We start from the raw sequence: 19,993 nt of genomic DNA, 5'->3' as shown, positions 1-19,993 counted from the left end.
AGCAGTCCAGGAGGCGCCGTTAAAATGCTTTAATTATTTAATTAAAATGCATTAATGTTGCTTATGATGCTTTTTGGGCAGATGGCAGAAAGGTGTCTCGAGGAGGCCCCTTTTCTATTTGCACAATCGCAGAGAGCTGGCTGAGCCCATTAAGCCTAGCACCTTATTCCGTAGGGTCCCATCTGGGATCTTCGGATTGACTCACAGGAGCCTGCCACATCCATGCAGACAGAAGGCAGGTTTCTTGAGAGCCAGAGCCCCATCGGCGACCACCCCTGGTCGCCCACAGTATCCAGAGCACACCATGCGTGCACAGAGCAGACATCCCACCGCAGTGTGCGAAACTGCGCCACCTCCCACAGGAGACAGGAGGAAGGCTGCAGGCCTAACACACCACAGATCCTGCAGGACCGAGGCTGGGAACTGGCAAGGCAGAGGGGAGGGCTGTAAACGGGTAGGTCTTTTCCTGACTCCCAGACTTAGGCTAAAATCTCGACCTTGGGTGATATCAGCAAATGCCAGCATATTTTAACACAATCCAGAAAGGCCTGGTTGACATTAAGCTTTGGAAGAAGAGACAAATTTGAGACACAGTTGTGACGACATCAGAAGGCCTGAAATCACTGCCACTCAAAGGCAGGCAGACGCCTCTCTCAGCCCAGCTACCTGGTGAGCTCTCTGTTGCTGCGACAGGAGACAACACAAGCCAGAGCCTCCTCGCTGGAGTTTGGACACTGGCCCTAAAGTGCCCGCAGCCTTTCTCGAGTGTCCACGTGCAGATGACCTGCTGCAAATCTTTCAGTCTCAGGCCGGCTTTCCCGGACGTTTCTGACTCCCCAGCCCTCCACAGCAGCTGTCAGAAGGAACGCAGATGAATTTCAGTATTAGCCTAGGCCAAATATAATTAGGCCGTAATCTGCCGCCCGCGAAAAAAGAAAGCGACCATATGCGCATTCCAGGCCAGACGGATTCTGCATCATCTGCAGGGGGCTCTCCCGGGGGAGCGAGAGTCCCCGAGACACACAGCGTGGGCCGCCGTGCACACAGCAGGGCGCTGTACCAGGGATGCTGGTGCAGTCAGCGGGTGCACACATTATTTCATTAAAGTCCTCTTCAGAACACCACGCAGGCTGTGTTCCTGTCTGCGTTGCACCGAACAGGAAACTAAGCTCAGAAAGCAAACTCCATCAAGCCTTCCCCTGCTGGAACCGGCCTGCCTCTGCTGTCCCTCGGCCCGTCTCCTCGGAACCGCTTCTCGCTCTCTGACCCTGCCATGTTCTCACGCTGTTATCCCTGCCAAGAACACTTGTTCCATCTCTCCAGCTCCCGCTCATCCTGCAGGGCTTCAGCTCAAGCCTCCCCATCGCTGAGAAGTGTGCCTCACGCCCTCAGGGGCTGGGTTCGGTTTGCCCGCTCAGTGAGCCTGTAACAAGCCCTATTATCGTGATCCATTTAACTGGCTCCTCCTACCGTAGCCCATATAGACAATGCCTGTCACACTCCACGCAGGTGCCCTATCGTCACCGTGGAGCACCAGTAAGTAATGGAGCCAGGATTTGAACCCAGAAGGGGCAGAAACAGAAGAACTAAAATCCCAGTTGCCTGACTCCCTGGCCACTGTTTTCTCCACTCTGTCCCACCACAAGAGTTGACACCTGTCCCTGCCAGTCCTGCAACCATTGTCCTTCTCCTGATAATAGCAGCCGGGTTTCCTCTGGCAGGCCCCCCACCCCATCTCGGTCCATGCGGTTTATGGACGGCTGATCCCACTCCAGCCTCAGGGACACACCCAGACCCAGACCCCACCCAGCTTCTTTCATCCTGAGGGCCACTGGGCCCGACCCAGTCAGCACCCATGGAGAGTCCACCGTGAAGCCAATGTAGCAAAGCCTCAGGGCCCCTCACTTGCACGGGCCCCTTCCAAGTTGGAATGGACCTAGCAGTGGTTCACAGGGTTGGCTGTTTTTGTGACACTTCCAAAATTAGGTATTTTACCCTCAATTGATTAAGACTGCTGTCTCTCTCCATTCTGACTTCTCATACATCTGCTTGTGTCATGTGGTTGGAGAACACAGGCATTTCTGGAGTCAAGCCAAAGGGAAGTTGAGTTGGGGATCTATTTATTTAGGTTTAGCAGGATATATACATATAGTTCACAGTTATAAAAGAATTGTGGGGCCAGCCCGGTGGCACAGCAGTTAGGTGTGCACGTTCCACTTTGGCGGCCTGGGGTTCACTGATATAGATCCTATGTGCAGACCTACACACCGCTTGGCACGCCACGCTGTGGCAAGCATCCCACATATAAAGTAGAGGAAGATGGGCACGATGTCAGCTCAGGGCCAGTCTTCCTCAGCAAAAAGAGGAGGATTGGCAGCAGATGTTAGCTCAGGGCTAATCTTCCTCAAAAAGAAAAGAATTGTGTATTCTTTTTCTTAAAGAAGAGACCTCCCCCCTGAGGGGCCTCCCTGGTGGCATAGCAGTTAAGTTTGTGTGCTCCACTTCAGCGGCCTCGGGTTCACCAGTTTGGGTCCTGGGCACGGACCTACACACCGCTCATCAAGCCACGCTGAGGTAACATCCCACACAGATGAGCTAACAACTGGGATATACAACTATGTACTGGGGCTTTGGGGGAGGTAAAACAGAAGGCCCCCCTGCCCCAAAATTGGATAAACTTTGAGTCCAACAAAACCTAGATCCACCTTGACCAGTAAAGTGAGAATCAAACTTTTGCAAGAAATATCGAGACTTGAGGGCTCTCTTTCACCTGCTCACAGGATGTGAGGGCCTGGAGCTTAGCAGGGGAGGCTAACAGAAGGGCAGAGTGAGAGACGATGGAGACAGAGAGGGAGCGAGCAAGTGCATGTCTGCTGAGGACATGGTCTGAGCTCTTGCGTCCAGCCAGCCCTTTTTAGGCAAGATCTACCCCAAGATTGTTCAATTTCATGAGCCAAAGCTTAAGAGAATTTGGGTTGAGATCCAAAAGAACCAAAAGAATCCTGACTTAACTGTCCCTCGCTCTGAGCCCCTGCTGCTCAGGAGGAATCACCACCCCCACCAGAACAACGGTTCGCCCCGGCGCAGGCCTCTCCACGGCGGTTTCCCGCAGTTTCTGCCAGCAGGTGTCTACCCCTTCCTGAGGCCAGAAGTGCCACCCAGGGTCCTTTTCTCCACCATCCTGCCTCCCTGGGCTGCATGTCACTGTACGGAGATTTTACCGAGGACGAGCTGTGACTGAGGAGAGAGAGGAAAGGAAAAACAGGAGAAAAAGAAACCTTCCCAACTAACAGCCTTCGGGCCTCTCTGTCTCATCAGAGACTGAGGCTGACGGCCACTCTGCCGTGAGGCTTGAACGGGATGGAGATGAAACATCTGCTCGGGGAGGGAGGGGGAGAGGGAGAAAAAACCTTCTTTGGGCTAAAAATATCATGTCCCTTCCACTCTCCCCATCCCCGCCCAAGTTAAAACATGTGATGAAATTCAACTTTTAAAACCTCACCCCGAGCTCCTTGAAACTATTCAAGCCTCCTCGGTACCTGACCCCGGCCAGCGTTTCCACCGCGCAAGCTGAGCCTTTACGAAGAGCCGACTTGGGGCTGCTCGGGGCTGCAGCAGCTCCAACTGGCATCGCTGACACTGCCGGCGGGACGAGCCAGCGGGGTGCCGCCTGCCCCTCCTCCGGAGTCCTGGTGCTTTCCTGGGGACCCCCCTCCTGTCAGACTGCCAGGGACCCCAGGCAGCCCCCGGCTGACAGCCTTGCCCAGGGCCATGCGGGGTGGCCGTGGAGAAGTCCTCGCCCCACAAACAGTTGCTCCCGGGACCCCAGACTCAGTGTCCAGCTGCCCATTGGGCATCTCTACCTGGATGTCACACAGGCATCCTGAGCCCAACATGCCCAAAAACAAAAGCCTTGATTGTCACCTGACAAAATCTTCTCCTCAGAAGTGACACCCCCATTTCCTTCGTTCTTTGAGCCAAGGTGAAGGGGTATCGGGCAACCCTCTCTTTCCCTCATCCACCTCCTCCCCCACCCCGCCCCCGCCCCCTCCTGGCCCCACGGCTCCCACGCCATCCTCGCATCACCTCTCACTGGCACACCTGCGGTTGCCTCGGTCTCCCTCCTCCCTCCACATGGCCCATCCTCCCAAGAGGCCACAAAGATCTCGTTAAAATGGAAGTCAGAAGCCGGCACTCACCTCCCTAAAACTTTCCAACAGTTTCTCCTCAAAAGCAGCATCCAACCCAAGCACTGGGTCCCACCCTCCTGCCAACGTCGCCAGCACGCGGGCCTCCTTTCTGCTCTTCCCCAAACCCCAAGTTCTGCTCTGGGGCTTTGTTCGCTCCTCCTGGCTGCTCTCCCCTCACATCCTCCCATGGCTGGCTCCTCCCTGGCATCTGCACCTCAGCTGAGATGTCACCTCCTCAGAGAGGCCTCGTCACACTCGACCCTTCACTAGGTTCCACCTCCTTGCCGGGCAGCACCACCTGACGCCCACGCACTCACTCCCTGGGTTATTCATTCACTGCCTGCCTCCTTCTCGTGAACACCTCGCGGCAGGGCCCGCCTGCCTTGTCCGTGGCCCCACACCCGTGGCAGGTCCTCAGTAAACACACGCTGTAGGAGGAGGAGCTGGAGGCCTGAGTTCTGGTGTCAGTTGGCTGTGACATCTTGGACGGGTTGCGTCCCCTCGCTGGGCCTGTTTTCCACCAAAAGTGAAGGGGACTAAAGGCCTCCCAGGGCCCCTGGGTCTGTGAAGGGCTCACATCTCAGACTGGGGCCTGGAGGGAGGGCCTGGGCCCCAACGGGGGTGGCCCGACTTCAGGGACTTCGTTCTTCTGGTGAGTATTTATCAGGCACTTACGGCACACCAGACTCCACGTCACACACCGGAGCAGAAGGAGACATTCAAGTGTCTAACAGGACTAAAAAAGCTTTGAAAACATGCCTTTTTTGATCTAGACTAGTAAATAATTATAAATATCAGTTGTCCCCTCTTCAAGACAGACGGGCCCATGAAACAGGAATCATGAGAGCTCACATACATGGGCACTGCTCCGTGCCAGGGCTGTGCTCTGGGCTTTCCTAAATGACCTTGCTGTGTTCACAGGAACCTGAGGAAGAAGTGCTATGAAACTGAAGCACAGAGAAGTTAAGTGACTTGCCCAAGGTCACACAGGGAGTTGTGGTAAAGCCAGGCTGGTCTGGCGTCTGACTTGCAAACTCCCAGAAAGTCAGAATAAAGGGAGGAGGGCGCCTCTCATGAACTCTGATGAGGTTGGGGTGGGGGACAAAGTTCGGGACCCATGCAGATTCGGAAGGGCCCTGAGCTTGCAGTGAGGCTGCTCAGCCCCCAGATCCCAGTTCCCAGCACCCTGGCCTGGCTTGGCAGGACCAGCCCCTCCAGGTACATCTGCCCTCGGGCCAACTGAGGCTGGACCAAGGTGATGCCTGCCCAGCAGCAGCCCCGGGAGGCTGGAGGGAGGGCCTGGGACCAGGCGGGGAGTGCTGACTTCAGTGGCCCTGAGGCCTCCTTTTGAGGGGCAGGACCAGCAGGCTGGGCTGGCTCTGTGGAGTTGGCTCTCTGTCGAAGATGCCAAGTAGACCGCACTTCACCTGCCCTCACCCCAAAGCAAAGAGGTCGGAAGACGAGAAATAGACACGATGTGGAGGGTCAGGGGGCAGAGGCCAGAGGGGGAGAGCCGGGAGTGAACCAAGAGGCTGGGCAGGGGTGGGGACAGCACCAGGCGGGAGGGAGAGCGGGGACCCAGAGAGAAGGGGCCTGTGACCATTTCTAGGTCTTTTGCTTCCGATGGGCACAGTGCAGAAGCTGCAGCCTGTGCTGGTGGTGGGGGGGGACGCCACCAGACCCAGAACTTCCCAGAGGCCGTCAGTGACATGGGTCTGCCAAACAGCCCTGGCACCAATTTTCACCTCAGGCCACAAGCCACAGGCTGCCACCACCTGTCGTCCTGCCCAACTAGGGTGGGGAGGGAGTCAGATGGGTGCTGGAAGGAAGCATGTGGCCGAGCCTCCCCCGTCTTCAGACCCCTGCTGGGTCAGCAGACGAGGGTCCCTCCCCCGCCACGCCCAGCCAGCTCAAGGAGTGTGGAACTTCAGATGTTTACTTTGTTCTCTCCACAGTTGAAAAGGAGCTCCGCAGCCAGCCCTGCGCCAGCCAGCCTTAATCTCCATCCCGCGAGCTCCCAGCTGGCCAGTTAAGGCGGTTAAGACGCTGGATTAGGGCCGGCTTTACATAACAACGCAGGAGTGAAAGCCATCCTCTCCTGGGATGGCTAAAGACTTCTTTTTATCTTCACGCCTCAGATGGCCTTTTTCTCCCTTACCCAGCCCTCCAGCCCGCCAAGAGGCAATGAACTTGGCCAACAGGAAGACAAAGAGGAGATTCAGGATCCAGCTTGCCCTCCCTTGGCCAGCAGCACAGAGGGCCGCCCGCAGCCCCAGCTCCAGGCCAGGTGGATGCTTCTCCCGGCCAGGCTCAGCAGCACTTGCTCTCACCAGGCCTGGCCGTGGGGTGGCCTGCGTCCACAGCCATGCCCCGCTCCTGCGGGGTGGCCAGAGAACCACAGACAGTCACAGGGTCCAGCATCCCTCCACGGAGTCTCAGGCCACGCAGGCCCAGGTACGACCCAGAGCAGCCCCACTCTTACCGCCCTATTTACTTATTGTTTTCGCTTTTCAATTCTGTTCTTAGTCTTTCATTCCAAAGAAATATATGATTACATTCTTCTTGTAAAGTTAAAACACTGACTACAGTTAATACCAGCATCCTCTTTGACCACTCTGCCCAATTTCAGTCTCCTCCTTGTATGTCCAGAGGACCTAGTGTTTCTGTCTGTCGGGGCCTCGAGCTACACAGTAATCCGCATCCATGGCACACACTCACCTAGACCAGGAAACAGAGTACTGTCCAGTGCCCTTGCTGACATAAAAGATAGCCTACGGTCTCCTAGGTGCTGTATCTTTCTGCAGCCTGATCTAACTGGTTGACATTTTGTGCTGCTGGGTCTGCTTTGGTTTGAAGAAAGAGGCCGGAAAGCTTGACCACCAACAACCTAGTCCAACCCCTAGTTGGGAAACTGAGGCAGGCTCATGACTTCCAACCCCCTCCTTGTCAGTGGTGGCACCAGCGCACCTGGACACCATCAGTGACTGGCAGCGCGCCCAGGCTGCCCTCAAGCCCAACATGGTGGGTCACCAGGGCACACCAAGTGCCACCAACCTCACACCTCTTCCCCAACAGGAGCGGGAAACCTGGGGCGCCTCATGTTAATCTCCCAGCCATCAACTGGTGTTTCTAAGTGCCGCCTCCAATGCAGTTCGTCCTCGTTACACGGTGCCCAAGTCCTCTAAGGACCCAACAAGTCCAGCTCTATGTCACCACTCGTCATGTCACAGAGGGCGAGGGGGCCCAGAGAGGGAGAGACTTGGCCAAGATCCACAGCAAGTCACTGCTGGAGCTGAGAGGGGCTCCTCGGCCAGTGTTCCTTCTTCATTACAACAGGGCTCCCCCTCTGAATGCAGACATTGAACAATGTGACCCTTCCTTTCAGAGGGAAGTGCATTCCACGGGCAGGCCGTTTCATGTGTTTGCAGGGAAAGACATCTCGTGTGAAATCAATTATAAGATTTCAGACTGAGCCTCAATGGATAGAGAAGTGCCTCATTTTTGGCAGTAACCACGGACTCAATAAATGATGGATAGGCAGATGGAGAGATAGACAGATGATAACTGGAGGACGGTTAAGCGGATTAAGTGATGAGTCATGGATGATGAATAGATGGGCAGAGGATGATTGGCTGTAGGTGGGTGGCTGGCTGATAGATACGCGCTGGCTGGCTGATGGGCGGGTGACAGAAGAGTAGGCAGATGAATAAAGAGGCAATGGATGGAAGGATGGGTGGGTGATGGGTGGAGCAACAGACATGGATGAGTGTTGGATGGGTGGCTCATGGATCAGTGGGTGGGTGGGTGATGGGAAGGCAATGAGTAAGTGATGGGTAGATGAATGGATAGAGAGTGGAGAGGTGGATGGTTGGATAAATAGTGAATGGGTGACGGATGGAAGACATGGAGGGATGGATGAACAAGAGAATGAACTTGCTAAAAAGTTACCACATGAATGAGCAAATCAATAGACAAATGGAGCAAGTGCTGAAGCCCACGTAATGAGTATCTGGGGTCACTCAATCTCCAGGGCTAACATCCTGCAGACCTTTACCCGACTCCCCAGATCTTCTCTAAGCAAGATCCTGGCATCTCTCCACGGAGACAAGGATGACAGCTGAGGCTCGGGAGAGCCCAGGAAACAATGAGAATCCAAGCCACTCAGCCACCAGACCCGTGGACAGACACGCTCAAGGGAAACACCGCACAGCCTGGACAAAGCCTTCCATCCATGGGACTCGGGACCTGCTCGTATTTGAGCAAAGTTTGATAGATACCTGGGTCCCCAGCCTACCTCCAACTCTCGCGCAACTGAGTGAAACTCTTACAAGAGTGCTTCTCAGAGCCACATGCATGCAAGTCACCTGAGGAGCCCACTAAAAGCAGACTGGATGCAGCAGCCCTTGCAGGGAGCCAGAAAGCCCACATTTATAACAGCCTTCAGGCTGGATGTGGCCACAGTCCTCTGGTCTGGCCTAGGCTCCCCTTGAGGGCCTTTCGACACTGTCTGCTCTCCTCTCAGGGCCCTACAGGACCCCCGAGGCCTAGATTCCCCTAGACACTCTTGGCCCCCAGCTTCCTGAGGCTGCCCTCATTCAGAGATGCTCTTCTCTGATCCTGAGCATGAAATGGAAACACCACCACACTCAGCAAACGCCTTCAGACGCCTGCCGTTCCCTGCACCCACTCAGGGAGTCAAGCAGTGAAAAGGCCTTCATTCCCACTCTACAAACGTGGACATGGAGGCTCAGAAGGGTGACATGGCTTGCCCAAAGTGGAGTTGGTACTCCAGCGGCCAGGCGGCCCTCTACTCTAGTTCCGAATTCTTCCTGCAACAGAGTGCTTCCTCTTGGAGAGAGAAAGGACTGAGAGCTACAGAGGAGAAGGCGAGGGGCTGGCGGGGGTGTTAGTACATGGGGGTGCACACACTTGTGCTCCAGATGAGTGACGCGAACGGAGACATGGGGACATACAATAGCTCCTTTATGTTGTGCTGACTACATGCCTAACACACCTGAGGGGCCTGCAAGCAGCGACTGTGGTCACTGCCCACGGGGAAGCGACCTGTCCCAGGCTCCACAGGTCCCACAGGGCGGGGCCCGGCCACGCCCGAGGTGGTCTGGCTCCTCTCTGGGCGTGGACCTACAAAGCACAGCGCTTCCCTCCTGCTCCTCACCCCGTCCGCCCCCAGCCCTGCCCCGGAGAGTCAGAGTCCTGTCCTCTGCCCGGCCTGCAGATTCTCCAGGGGGTACACGGGGCACAAGGTAGACAGACGGCCCCATCCCTGCCTCACTGCTCCCTGGGGAGAGTAAGGGACTCCAGTACCTTCTAGTCGGAAGTCTTCCTCCTCCTCCTCGCTGAGTGTTTCTCTGAAAACTTCGCCCACGAGCTCCTAGAGGAAGACAAAGCAGGGACATCAAGGAAGTACCGGGGTCAGGTAGGAACCCGGTGTTGGGACGGGAAAGGGGGCAGCGTGAACGTGTGCCTGGCTGGTCACAAGGAAGAAGGGACCCTGTTCTGCATCTTCCAATGGGAATTTAGGTCAACGGAGACGGATCCTATCACACTCAAAAAGTGAATTATGGCAGTGCTTTTTAGGAAGTCACTTTTCCTCAGCCTACAGCCCAACACAAAACACTACACAGGACCACACCTCTCCTCAGACAGGAGGGTCTGCCACCTACCCTGGAAAAAGACAGAGACAAGATCAGAAAACGCCCCTCATCCATCCCTTCGAGCCAAGCTGATGGACTCAGCACCAACAAGCCTCCCCTGTGGGCCCGAGAAGAGATCTCAGTTTGGATCCTTCCTCCCGCAGCGGGTCCCAGGCAGGCCGTCTCCGTGGGTTTATGAAGAGGCCTGGAGTGCGCTAGAGCAGGTCCCAACTGCCCTTGAGATAAACCCAAACTCTTCCGTGTAAAACTGAGAGGCACGCATGCTCTGGCTCCAGCTGACCTTCAGTCCTGCCTCCTGCATCACCCCAACGTGCACACCTTCCAGAAACTAGCCTGATCCTGCACACGCCTTGCCTGGCTGCTGCGCATGAGTTAAATATGTCTGGGAGGTCATCCCATACGGCTAGCTGCTCCCAACCAGCCTGGTCAGGCTGCCACGCAGGTGTTGTCAGGTTGGCAAGTTGAGTTTGGTTGGTCCACAGGCTGGGAAATTCCTTGGGTGTGAACGGAGGTCCCATCTCTCTGGCCACACCCCAGCAGAGGACTCTAAACAAAACAAGTCCTGCGATCAAAAAAGATTGCTTTAATCAAAGTTAAACGAGATCCCTTACCGCAGGGCCTCCGATGGTAATGGACACTGCGGATGTCCGAGCAGCAGCTTATGTTGAAGGCCTCAAACCTGTTTACACCGCAGAGTTTTGTTTTTCAAAAGCATCACATGGGATTCATGTTCCGAGGAACCCAGTTTGGGAAACACTCCTCCTTTTGGGGAGAGACGAGGGTCGGGGGTTATGCTGCCGTTTCTCCTGATGCCCACAGTGATGCTACGGCGATGCTTCTTGAACCACAAAATGACGGGCAATAAAAAAGCCCAGACTCAGCAGCTGTCACCAACTTCTCTTTTTGAAGAAAAAGTGAAAAGAAAAAAACTCCCTCTCCTTGAAAAACTAGGAGAAAAACCCTTTCTCTCAGATGCTTAAAAGAAAAACCAGTGCTCTTCTTCATTAACAAGGGAAGAACAACGCTTTGTACATCTGATCTTATCAACTGGACACAGCTGGGGGTCAGTCTTGTGTGTTTTTTAAAGATAAACAGCTAAGATTTTATGGATTAGGGTTGGTCTGCTCTGTTCTCTTTCTTCTTTCAAATCATTCTGGGGCATTACACACTCTTTCTTAAAGGTTGTTAAAACGCGGTCATTCAGACTCCTGGTGTCCCACTGATTTCAAAACCAGGTGTCCCCGTGACTTCCGATCTTCATTCCTCAGTCAGGACGCCGCTTTCTCCACCTCTGCCAATGACTATAATCACCGAACATTTCCTGGGCTTGTAAACTGGCTGCTTGTGTTAGCAGAGCTGAGCTGACAGGAGAACTGGGAGATGGTGACAGGAAAGGGACACACTCCGGTGGCATCATTAGATGGCTGGGACGCCCCAGCAGCCAACCTAAGCTGCTCTTTCGTGCCGGAGCAAGGCTGGCAGGCAGCACTTCCTCACAGGAGACCCGGCCGTCGTCGAGAGCCCAGGGCCTCGCCACTCCGAAGTCCGCTGGATGGGGCTCAGCACGGACCCGCCTGCTGCCAGCTCAGCCACCCCCCCGGCAAGGCCCACGGGACCTGCACGACGGCCGCTTTCGAGCACTCGCGCCCCTTCACCAGCACACAGGGGAGTTCGAAGACCCCACACATCACCCCCAACAGAGCAGCCACCCCGGACCCCTGTAACCCGCCGCGCAGCGTGGGTAGCACACCACACGCCACGGTTCTCTGAGAAGAGCTGCCTGCTGCGAGGACCCGGCTCCAACATGTGAAAGGGATGTCTCTGCACACAAAGCAGAGTGCTGGCAGGTTCTGGGGTAGGCCTCTTCCCGCTAAACCATACCTGCTCTGCTCTGTGTAACACTTCGAAAGCTCCTCAGCACCATGGCCTGTGGACTCACTGTGCAGTGCAAAGGCTCAGCGATGGCACAAATTCACTTTATCCACTGAGCCAGACAGCCCCAGGCCTGTGGCGTGCAGTGTCTGTGGCTCTCCAGCTTCGAATCACTAGGTCAAGGCAATGTAGAACGCTGAGCCAGACCCAGGATCACACCCCGGCTCCATCGCCTCCCTCGCCCTGGGGCCAGCCACTGCCTCCTTGGGACCTCAGTCTACCTATCTGTAAAATGGGTCCAGTGATAAACCACCACAACAACACAGTTGACATTTACTGTGCATTCCTGTGTGCCAGGCACTTTATGCATATGTATAGTCTCCCTTAACCATCACAACAGCCCTGCTCTTTCCCTCTCTCAAGAAATAAATGCTCATAAAAATGACTTTCAAATGGTAAACTGAGAGGAATAATTGTCATTTTTTTCTGTAAAGAAAGTGCCCCCAACCTTCAAGGACCATATGAGACAGGAAAATAATGCCAATGACAGCCTCACATCATCTCCCCAGGGCCCAGGGGGCACGAGGTGCTGCCAGATGGAGCCCTCACAAGAGGCTCCGAGAACAGCGCTCCCACCAGCCCCTGTTCAATGAGGAGGCGCAGAGAGGCCAGGCGCGTGGCTCTGACCACCGGCCAGGGAGGGGAGAGCCAAGGCTCCAGCCGGCTCCTCCGATGCCAGCCTGAGCTCGTACGTAGAACCACGGTTCCTGAGGGCATGGGGACACAGGTGGCCGAGAGTCCTGGCACTTGGCAGGGACCAAGGATCACACTCAAGGAAGTGCGAGAAAAACAGCACAGCCAGCAGCTCCAGTGGGCCAGTGGCTGAGTCCTGCGTCCGTCCTGCGGACACAAAGGCCCACAGCTCCTTCCCGTAGGCCCGGGATTCGGCCAAGCCCTGGCCGGGAGCCCTGCATGTGAGGTTTGGGGCCAGGCATTCAGACCCCTCAAGAGCCATGAGCCCCACCAGTGCAGAGGGGTGAAGGACACGGAACTGGAGTGGGTCAGACCTTGGTTCAAATCCCAGCTCGGCCTCATATGAGCTGCGTCACCTGGGTGAGGAGCTTTAGATCCAACGTGCCTCAGTTTCCCCATTTGTACAGAGGGACGCTGCACTCACGATGCCTCCGGGTGAGTGTGAGGATTAGGTAAGCCACTGAAAATAATGTGTTTCCCACTGCGCCTGACACCACGGTCGGGACTCCAGAGCTCAGCAGTTGGCGCTCATCTCGTTTCCTCCTATTATCGTCAAATGGCTAGCAGAGCATTGCTGGGAGAAGCTGAAGGGCTCACCAGTCCCCAGGTGCCCCAGACATGGGAAACATGCTCCCTCCTGCCTGGCACACTGTCTTTGCTTTGCATCTAATCCTCATGGCAACCCTGTGAGTAGGACTTTCAGATGGAAAGACTAAAGCACAGAGAGGTTAATGACTTGCTCAAGGTCACACAGCTAGTGAGTGCCAGAGCCAGGACTGAAGGCAGGCGGCCTGCTGCAGGGCCCACACCCTCCCCACTGCCCTGTACAAAGCCCATGTGTGGGGCCTGGGGTGCACTGACCTCCCTTCACTGCTCCCTTTGTCTACTCAGCCATCACTCTGGACCCCCCCGGTCCCAGAACTCCTCTCCTCTGGCCTCCAGGACAGTTGGCCTCAGCCTCTGCTCCAAGTTCTGATCCCCAGACCTCCTGCCCTCCCTGCCTGGTGTCAGGCTGCCCTCTCCCCAGTGGCCTGGCTTGGTGGCCTCTCAGGCCAGAGACCCCTGACCTGCGTCCCTCCCAAGTCCCAGCACTGCCCCTCGTCTGCTCCACGCTGGGCTCCAGGAAGAGAGGCCTGAGTGTGCAGCCAGCACCAGCCCAGAGGCCAGAGCTGCAGGCACAATGCCTTATAAGGCCTCCAGGGACAGGAAACCACATCAAAGCAGAGCCTTGGGGAGCGAGCTGCAGTTTGGTTGGGGTTTTTCCTCTTTGTCTTTGAGACTTCATACTCCTGAGCTTAACGTCTTCCCCCACCGCCTGCCCCAGCAGTTCTTTGTCAATCTCTCTGTTCTCTAAGCACTAACAGATGTTAGTGCCACGGGGTTTCAAAGGAAACTCCTCGTGCCCATGGAACACGGCACAACTTACAGATTCCAAGAATGCACATGGCTGGGACGTGTGGGGAAGAGAAGGGTGGGAGGCAGGACCCAGCCACCCCGTCCCCTGAGAGCGCACAGTCTGCCCTCGAGCTGCCCCAGGAAATTCCTGGCAAGCTCTTTCCCAGCACCCACACAGAGCAGCCCGGCGGGCGTTCCCGGGCCCGCCACCACTGTGGGCAGGCCTCGCGGGGAGCGAGCTCCAGCGTCCAGGGCAGGGTTGCTTCATTCCCAGAACCCGGCTGGGCCGGGAGTCAGGGTGCCCGCCGGCCTGCCCTCGGCAGCTGAGTGACAGCAGACGTCTTACCCAACCCCTCTGGCCCCAACTTACCCTTCTGTAAAATGGGGATTTAGGGGGCCAGCCCACTGGTGCAGCAGTTAAGTTCATACATTCTGCTTCAGCGTCCCAGGGTCCACCGGTTCAGATCCTGGGTGCGGACCTACACACTGCTTGGCAAGCCATGCTGTGGCAGGTGTCCCACATATAAAGTAGAGGAGGATGGGCACAGATGTTCGCTCAGGGCCAGTCTTCCTCAGCAAAAAGAAAAGGATTGGCAGGAGATGTTAGCTCAGGGCCAATCTTCCTCAAAAGAAAAAGGGGGGAAGGGTTTAGATGTTGAAGAGGAGTCAGTGAGAAAATGCAGGCAAAACACCCAGGGTGGCGTCTGATGCAAAGGTGGGGAACACAGTGAGTACGCCCCATCTGTAGTGCCCTACTTCTGTCACGTGCTTGGAAAATTCTCACATTTCGTCCTTGCAAAAACCTAACACACAGTGATTCAATGCTTCAGTGTCCACCGTGGGGCAACACCCACACGTGCACCCAGGAGGCACGTTCAAGGTCAGCGATGTTGAGAGCAGCACTGTTCCTACTGACCAACAGTCGGAAACCCGCTGAGTGCCCACTGAAGGAAACTGTGCCAGACCCACGCGGTGGAACAGCAGGCGGTGGTTCGAAAGAACCGGGCGAATCTGTAAATAGTGACACGTGGAGTGCCACTCCCCAGGGAAGACACACAGGGTACGATGCTGCTTGCACATCTAGAAAACACCAAATACACACATGTACCATGAGATCACCCACGTGCACGCGAGCCGTGGTGACCTGCAGGAAGGGGAAAGAGAAGATGGATGGAGGGTGAACAGGGTTCAGAAACTTTAGCCCTAATTTAACAAAACCCCACCCAACAACCCACTTTACAAAAGGGGGACCTGAGGCTCCGCCAGGAGATTACTGACTGGTCCAAAGTCACTTAAGGTGGGAAAGTGGCTGAGCTGGGTTAGAACTCCCCAGGCCTCCTTGTCTCCAGAATGGGGAGGCAGGCAGGCCAGGATGATGCTCAAAGACCCCTGAGAACAGACCCTCGGGGCTCCCTCCCCCTCCAGCAATGGGGCAGACCCCTTCTATAGGGCTACAGCCAGGAATTAAGAGTGGGAGAAAAACCAGGGCTGTCTACTTTCGGGGCCTCAGCAACCCGTCTCCAACACGCACCCCCAACCCGTGGACCTTTGCTACTTCCACCCCCAGGGCTTTCCCTGGCTCCAAATCCCACTCAGCCCCCAAGCACAGCAGGCTGGAAGTGCAGGGTTACCCACTGCACCCCAACCTGTGCGACACGCCGGCCAGCACGCAAAAGCCGTCATCAGGAATGGGCAGGGCGGGGGTTACCCACTGCACCCCAGCCCATGGACACGCTGGCCAGCGCACAAAGGCCATCGTCAGGAAAGAGCAGGGCGGGCGCTGCAGAGTTAGAAAGGACTCCCGGGCCTTGGCTCCAGTGAGAGGCCCAGAGGGGCTGGGGATTCCCTCCTCCCCGGGGATTGGGGGGAAACAGACTGGCCCCTCCCAGACATGAGCAGGACCTAGACCTCAAGGGGCTGCTTCCAAAGAGGAATGGCATTCTTCTCAAATGAGTGAAACGTGGGGCAGGCCGTTGGCCACTCCCTGAGGACACTGCAGTCTCCCATGGCCACAGGTCACCCAGTGGGGGCTCCGGGTTCTGCCTGTCCAGCATCTGTCCCCGGCCAGAGCTAAGCCAACTGGAGTCGTCCCCCAGGATCCCGCTCACAGGAGCTGGTGGGAAAGAAGTCTTCTCTGGTGCTCGCCCCAGGAGGGAGTTCACCCAGGGACAGAGACAGGCCAGCGCCCGGGAGAGGGCACCGGATCAAGGCCTCAGGCCCCATCGTCTCCAGAAGTAGGCTCTCCAACGACAGGAATCTGGGTCTGTTTTGCTCTAGAACAGTGCCTGATACACAGTAGACACTCAATAAATACTGCTGGATGAACCCTGGTCCAGGTGCACCCTCACCTGCCTTTCCTGGGGATGGGACAGTTACAGAAGCCACTAAACTGCCCTTGTTGCTTACAGCAATTCAGGGTGGGCCTCCCTTACCTCCAGCTGAAAGTTCTGACTCCCACAGCCCCCAGAACCAGGCCAGTCTCCTCAAATCCGAGCCCAGGATTCCCAGCCAAGCTTGGAAGGCAGGGGGAGGAAGCTGCTGCCGCCTGCTATGCTGCCAGTGGGCACCTCACAAGTGACCCCAAGCCCAGCTCGGGGAGCCGAGCCAGCCAGCGGAGCAGGGGAGGGGCCTCTGAGGGCTGCAGCCTGCAGAGCCGGCCTGCACGTCTGGCCTGGGAGGACCAGGCCTTCAAGAGGCCAAAGACGTGTGGCAGTAATGAAAACTCCTTGGATTTCTCCCTGTTTCTATCTGCTCAAGATGTAACCCCTGTGCTCCTACAAGAACACCCCAGCCTCTGCCCTCCACAGCCCGGGGACTCTAGCCTGCGCTCACTTCCTGGACTTGATGGACTTCTTACCAGGAAGGTGGACAGCGGGCGAGGACTGGGATGGAGAGCTTAGCAGGAAGGACTTCCGACCCTGGAGCCTGATTCTGGAGCCACCGGGTTCTCCTCCTTTGAGCCTCAGGCTCTAGACTGTGCAGGGTACAAGTAATTCTCAAAGATGGGTTTGCCCAGCCCTGGAGGCAGCTGGCCACAGGCAGCCACAGGCCAGTCAAGTCCACATTCTGGACTGTCACCCCAGCAAGCGGGCGGCATCCACAGCCCATCGTCCCAGCCTCCCCAGAACCAGGTCCCACCTGGGCTACCAGGAGTACTTAACACTTTTCTTTAAATTGGCGCGCTCTCTCTCTTTTTTTAAACCTAGTCTTGCTATAAGGAAGAAGATCAGCGAAATCACGGGTGTGATATCCCAGCTACAGTTGGGGTTTTAAAAAAAATAATGCACATTAAACAAATTTATAGCCATTAAAATACAAGAAGCCTACCACTTCCCTCACTCCCACCCCCAGCAGAACGAGGATCAGGCTTCCGGAACTGCAGGGTTTATAGAGCCTGAGTGGAAGTCCCCTGCCCCCAACCCCACCCTTAGCCATCAGGCTGGTTCCGACAGGTGGGAAGGGGTTGGGGAGGAACGGGAGACACCAGGTGAGGCATGCACTGGTTGAGGATGGATGAAGGAAGGATGAAAGAAGCCTCTCGTGGTCCACTGGGCTCCTCCCACCCGGCCCAGGCCCTCCCCTAGGGCGCACGGAGTCGGAACGTGATTTCTAGGTGGGGAGAAAAATGGCTAACGCCAACAGAAAACGGCAAAGTTTGGCATTACCCAGAATCTGCCCTAATCTCCAACCTTTGGGATGCCAGAGCTCTTACGAGGAGACAACGCAACGCGAGGCAGACTGCCCAGGGCCGGGCAGGGCTCGGGGCTCAGAGAGGTCGCTGTCAGCACGGCTGAAATTTCCCTACTAGACAGTGTTCAAAGGAGCTTCTCCAGGGGAAGGCAGGAGCCAACGGGCTTGTCGGGGTGGGGGAATTGAGGTCACCGGTGGAAAGGACTCAGTGATAATAATAACCAACATCTCTTGTATAAGGGCCTGACATAAGCCAAGTGCTCAGCTCAGCACATCGGGTGCACTGCTAAATGCCCCAAACCCTAGGAAAGGTGCCACTGTCACCCCACTGCAGCCATGAGGACACCGAGGCTTAGAGAAGTAAGCACCTCTCTAGAGGGGCTGATTTTAAGCTCCGGCTCCTCCGCTTTATACTGTATGATCTCGTATAAATGACTTCATCTGTCTGTGCCTCAGTTTCCCCACCTGAACACGGCAAGGACAGCACTCACCTGGCGGGGCTGCTGTGAAGGCAAGCAGAGAGGGCAGGTAGAGTGCCCAGCACACACCAAGCCGTCAGCACGTAACAAATGCAGCTGTCACTGCTCCTCTCTTCGGGCCCCTAATTTTCATTCTCTGCCCCCCATCCTCTCTTCCACCCCCATGGTCCTCAAGGACATGGCACAGCTGATCAAAGCCAGCCCAGCACTGCCTCCCTCACCCCGATAAGGCCCCAGGCGGCATCCCGGCAGCTGCCTGCAAGCAGTACTTAGAGTCTCTGCCTCCTGCCTGCCCACTGGCCAGCCACGCAACTGCCAGCCGCACTGCTGACCCCACCATGCCACTGCCTGCCACACCACTAGTCCCCCATGCCACTGCCTGCCACACGGCTAGCCTGCCACACTAGTGACCTGCCACACCACACAGACAGGTGCTGATACAAGGAGAGGCCAAAGGGGCTGAGTGCCTCTGATCGTGCAGCAGCTGGGGCTGCCTCTGCCAGCAGCGCCCGGCCTCGGGACAGGCCCCGGCTCTGCTGCCAGGGTCCAGCGCGTGTGCCTGCCGAGCGGGTGGCTGCGAGCCAGGCTTCTTAAGACACACATCACTGTCATCTGTCAACCAGAGAATGGCCCACAGACCAGAGGCCACCTTGTTGTAGGGAAAGATGTCCCTTCCTGGGGCAGAAGCCAGTCCGATGGGGAGCCCGGTGCAGCCTGGGGCCTCAGGGACGTGTGATATTTCTCTCAGCCTTGGGAGTGAGGGGTTCGGGTGTCTTGCTTCTCCTAACTTACTTAAATGGATGGACTAAGAGCCTCTCACTTTGTACATCCCAGGAGTCCTCATTGTCATGAAAAACAAGAGAACAATGGTTTGGGCCAAACTCTGGGACCCTCCTGCTACACACACGCACACACACACACACTCACACACTCTCATATAATCACACACACACACACACACACACACTCACACACTCTCATATAATCACACACACACACACACACTCACACACTCTCATATAATCACACACGCACACACACACACACTCACACACTCTCATATAATCACACTCATATACACACACACATAATCGCACATACTCTGAAATAATCACACACTCATACACACACACACACACTCAGTCCACCCCATCTGGCCCTTAGGTTCCTGCAGAGACATCTTCCTGCCTCGCGGATCCTGGCCCTTCTCCCCGCCCCCACACCCAGCTGTGAGAACATCCCTCTCACCGGCTGGACTCCGGCTGCGGCCTCCAAACCCTGCCTGTGCCACTTCCTCTGCCAGGGCTCGCCTTGACTGGGGTGGAGTCCTAGTCCTTCCTTCGCCATGCGGCTGTTGACTCCCAACATCCCCACCTCACTGAATTTGGGCAGGATCAAGGGTCGCACCTCTGGGCTCCCAGAGGACTCAGTTCCTTCAGAATCTGAGCTGTGTACGTGTCACTAGGTGCCTGTAAGCCTCAGTGTCCATACCTGTAAAATGGGCCTGTGACACAGGAGCGCCTGGAGGTCACATAAGAAGGTGGACGGGAACGAACGAAAGGGTTAAAGGCTGCTCGGAGCACGGGCTTCCAGGGCGGCGGGGCTGTCGGGCAGGACAGCGGGCGAGGAGCAGCCCAGGGCCCGAGCCCGCTGCGTTAACAAACGGAAGAGGCAGATTCCGAGGTGTTCTGGAAGGATGCACTGCACGTTGATAACAGGGGCCACCCCAGGAGCAGGAACCAGAGCTAGGAGCTGTCCCCTTCAGCCGTCCAGCTTCCTGGACTATTTGGATTTTCGTTCTCTCTCTACTCTTCTCTCTCTCTCTTAACCAAGAACATGCAATGGTTTTATAGTAAAAAGAAATTAAGCATTTGGAGTGGCTGTTTTGTTAGGCAGAATGACACGGCCACAGTGCCAACTCAGCGTGTACACGCAGCTG

The 19,993-nt window shown here is 56.2% G+C and overlaps 1 protein-coding gene across 2 annotated transcripts in view; it reads right to left on the bottom strand.

Annotated features, from left to right (window-relative positions):
- The window catches only part of NKD1 (NKD inhibitor of WNT signaling pathway 1), an 85,176-nt gene that overhangs the window by 18,319 nt on the left and 46,864 nt on the right, over positions 1-19,993 (bottom strand). The window contains exons 1-2 of one of the 2 annotated variants that reach the window (XM_070500487.1): positions 14,256-14,356; positions 9,516-9,582 (exon numbers count right to left, since the gene is read on the bottom strand). In XM_070500487.1, the coding sequence (XP_070356588.1) occupies positions 9,516-9,582; positions 14,256-14,312 (124 nt within the window). In that variant the 5' untranslated portion in view covers positions 14,313-14,356. Of the gene's footprint in view, positions 1-9,515; positions 9,583-14,255; positions 14,357-19,993 lie in introns of those variants that run through there. The other variant, XM_044761257.2, reaches the window with a different exon arrangement.

Source organism: Equus asinus, chromosome 28 (genome assembly GCF_041296235.1).
Source record: "Equus asinus isolate D_3611 breed Donkey chromosome 28, EquAss-T2T_v2, whole genome shotgun sequence".
NCBI classification, from domain to species: Eukaryota; Metazoa; Chordata; class Mammalia; order Perissodactyla; family Equidae; genus Equus; species Equus asinus.
The sequence above is the reverse complement of the archived record's forward strand: the minus strand, read 5'-3'. Positions and strand labels throughout refer to the sequence as shown.